Here is a 2,007-nt window from a genome sequence, read left to right on the forward strand (position 1 = left end):
GGAAAGAGAGGCCCATTGGACTTGCAAACTTTATATGCCCCAATATAGGGGAATGCCAGGGCCAAAAGAATGGGAATGGGTGGGTAGGGAAGTGGGGGTCGGTATGGGGGACTTTTGGGATAGCATTGGAAATGTAATTGAGGAAAATATGTAATAAAAATATTAAAAATTAAAAAAACATATAAAAAAAGAAATGTAAATAAATAAAATATCTAATTAAAAAAAAGAAAATGATTAAAAATATTCAGCTCAGTGAGATAACTCATTGGGAAAGCACTTGCACACAAGCCTAATGCACAGGTTCATTTGATGTTGTGGTGCATGTACAAATGTGTAATGACCAAATCAGGGCGATTCACATAGCATCATTCTAACATTTATCCTGGGTTTGGCATCCAGGTGTGGAGCCAACTAGTTTATCTCTGAGCTTCTGGACCTGTTGTCACTTACAGGAGGAAGCAAGCTAACACATCATGAAAAGGGGGTGTGGGGGAGAAAATGAGAGGTGGGAAGAATAACAGACTGTTCTGGAGTAAGACTGAGGGAAAAAGGTTACCTTGGCAACATGACCACTGCGGAGAAGGCTGTTGAGACTCACGGGTACAGGAAATGAGTCAAACAACACAATACCAGAGGAATCACTCGAGAGGCAGATGTTGTCAATGTAGGAGGCAGTTGAGTAATTAATGCACTAGAGTTAATTTTCATGGTCATAAAAGGCCCTTGGTGAGGCTCTTCCACATTGAGCACTGCTGCACATCCTCTCCAGGGAGGGACTTACCTCTGCAAGGTAGAATTCATCATACTGCCTTCTGAAGTTCTCTCCCTTGTAGTAATTGCTGGCAGCAACTATTACATCCACAGTCACCATGCTCAGGATAAACATGTGGAAAACCGATGACCGCATCATTTTCTGAGGAGGCAAAATGGATAGGTAAACTCTCCCCAAAGACCTCACCATTAACCTCAGTGTGCATGCTAATGTTTTGATGGACAACAGGTTTGATATATGGCAGTGAAAAACAGGTGTTCCAAGACCACTGGTCAACGTCTTTCCTGTTGAATTGTGGGATCAAAGGAATCCATTTCCTTAGGTGAGTTAAAGATGTTTAGAAAACTAGTTTCAGACACCTTCAGTTAAACATGGAAACATTAATTTAACTTGAATATACTTCATCTTGGATATTAGGTTGTTTTGACCCAGAGCTCTGACTATATGAAAAAAAAATAGTTTTCAAAATGACTATTTTGAAAACAGGCATGGGGTAAGAGTAAAAATATTTTGGCAATGGTTATAAAGCTGGATAGAGGGAGAAACAGATGATTTATTTTCTCTTATTGCATCCATAAATAATTGCTGAAAATAATCCTGTAGTGAATAAGAACTGTCAGTTGAGTGTATCATGTGTCTGGAGCTGTTCTAGAGTTATACACAGATTAACTAAATTAAATTCCATCCTAGTCCTAGGTTGTTGTTTTAATTTGATGATAAGAAAACATACTTACTATAAGAAATTAAATAATTTTTCCCACTGTCACACTAGTATAGAGGCTGTATTTAGGATTAGAAATTAAATCTGGTCCAAGGCCCTTGCCTATAGTGAAGTGGAGTTAACGAAGCATTGAAAACAACTATTATGATAGCTTCCATGAGTTGAATGCTTATTATGTGCTAAGTGAGTTTATGCACATCTTACTCATGATGTGTCTGTTACACCACAGTTTTAAACACTAAGGTATGTGATTGGTGTAATACAGAGTTCAGAGAGCTTAGGTTATTTGTTCAAGACCACACAGAAAGAATGCATCAGAACCAAGCATTGCTACCAAGTCTGTTTGAAGTCTATTCTCTGAGTTTACTCAATTGTGAGGAAGAGATCACCTAAGTGGAGAAACAGAAGGTAAAGGCTAGGGACCTGAGAGAGCCAACTGCTCAGGAGTGATGCCACCACATGGTCTCTCTCTCTCTCTCTCTCTCTCTCTCTCTCTCTCTCTCTCTCTCTCTCT

The 2,007-nt window shown here is 39.2% G+C and overlaps 1 protein-coding gene across 9 annotated transcripts in view; it reads right to left on the bottom strand.

The window, feature by feature from the left end:
- Positions 1 to 2,007, bottom strand: part of Nalcn (sodium leak channel, non-selective) — a 317,664-nt gene that overhangs the window by 192,262 nt on the left and 123,395 nt on the right. For all 9 annotated transcript variants that reach the window (XM_021181515.2, XM_029469212.1, XM_029469211.1 and 6 more), the window contains exon 11: positions 782 to 913. In XM_021181515.2, the coding sequence (XP_021037174.1) occupies positions 782 to 913 (132 nt within the window). The remainder of the gene's footprint in view (positions 1 to 781; positions 914 to 2,007) is intronic.

Source organism: Mus caroli, chromosome 14 (genome assembly GCF_900094665.2).
Source record: "Mus caroli chromosome 14, CAROLI_EIJ_v1.1, whole genome shotgun sequence".
NCBI classification, from domain to species: Eukaryota; Metazoa; Chordata; class Mammalia; order Rodentia; family Muridae; genus Mus; species Mus caroli.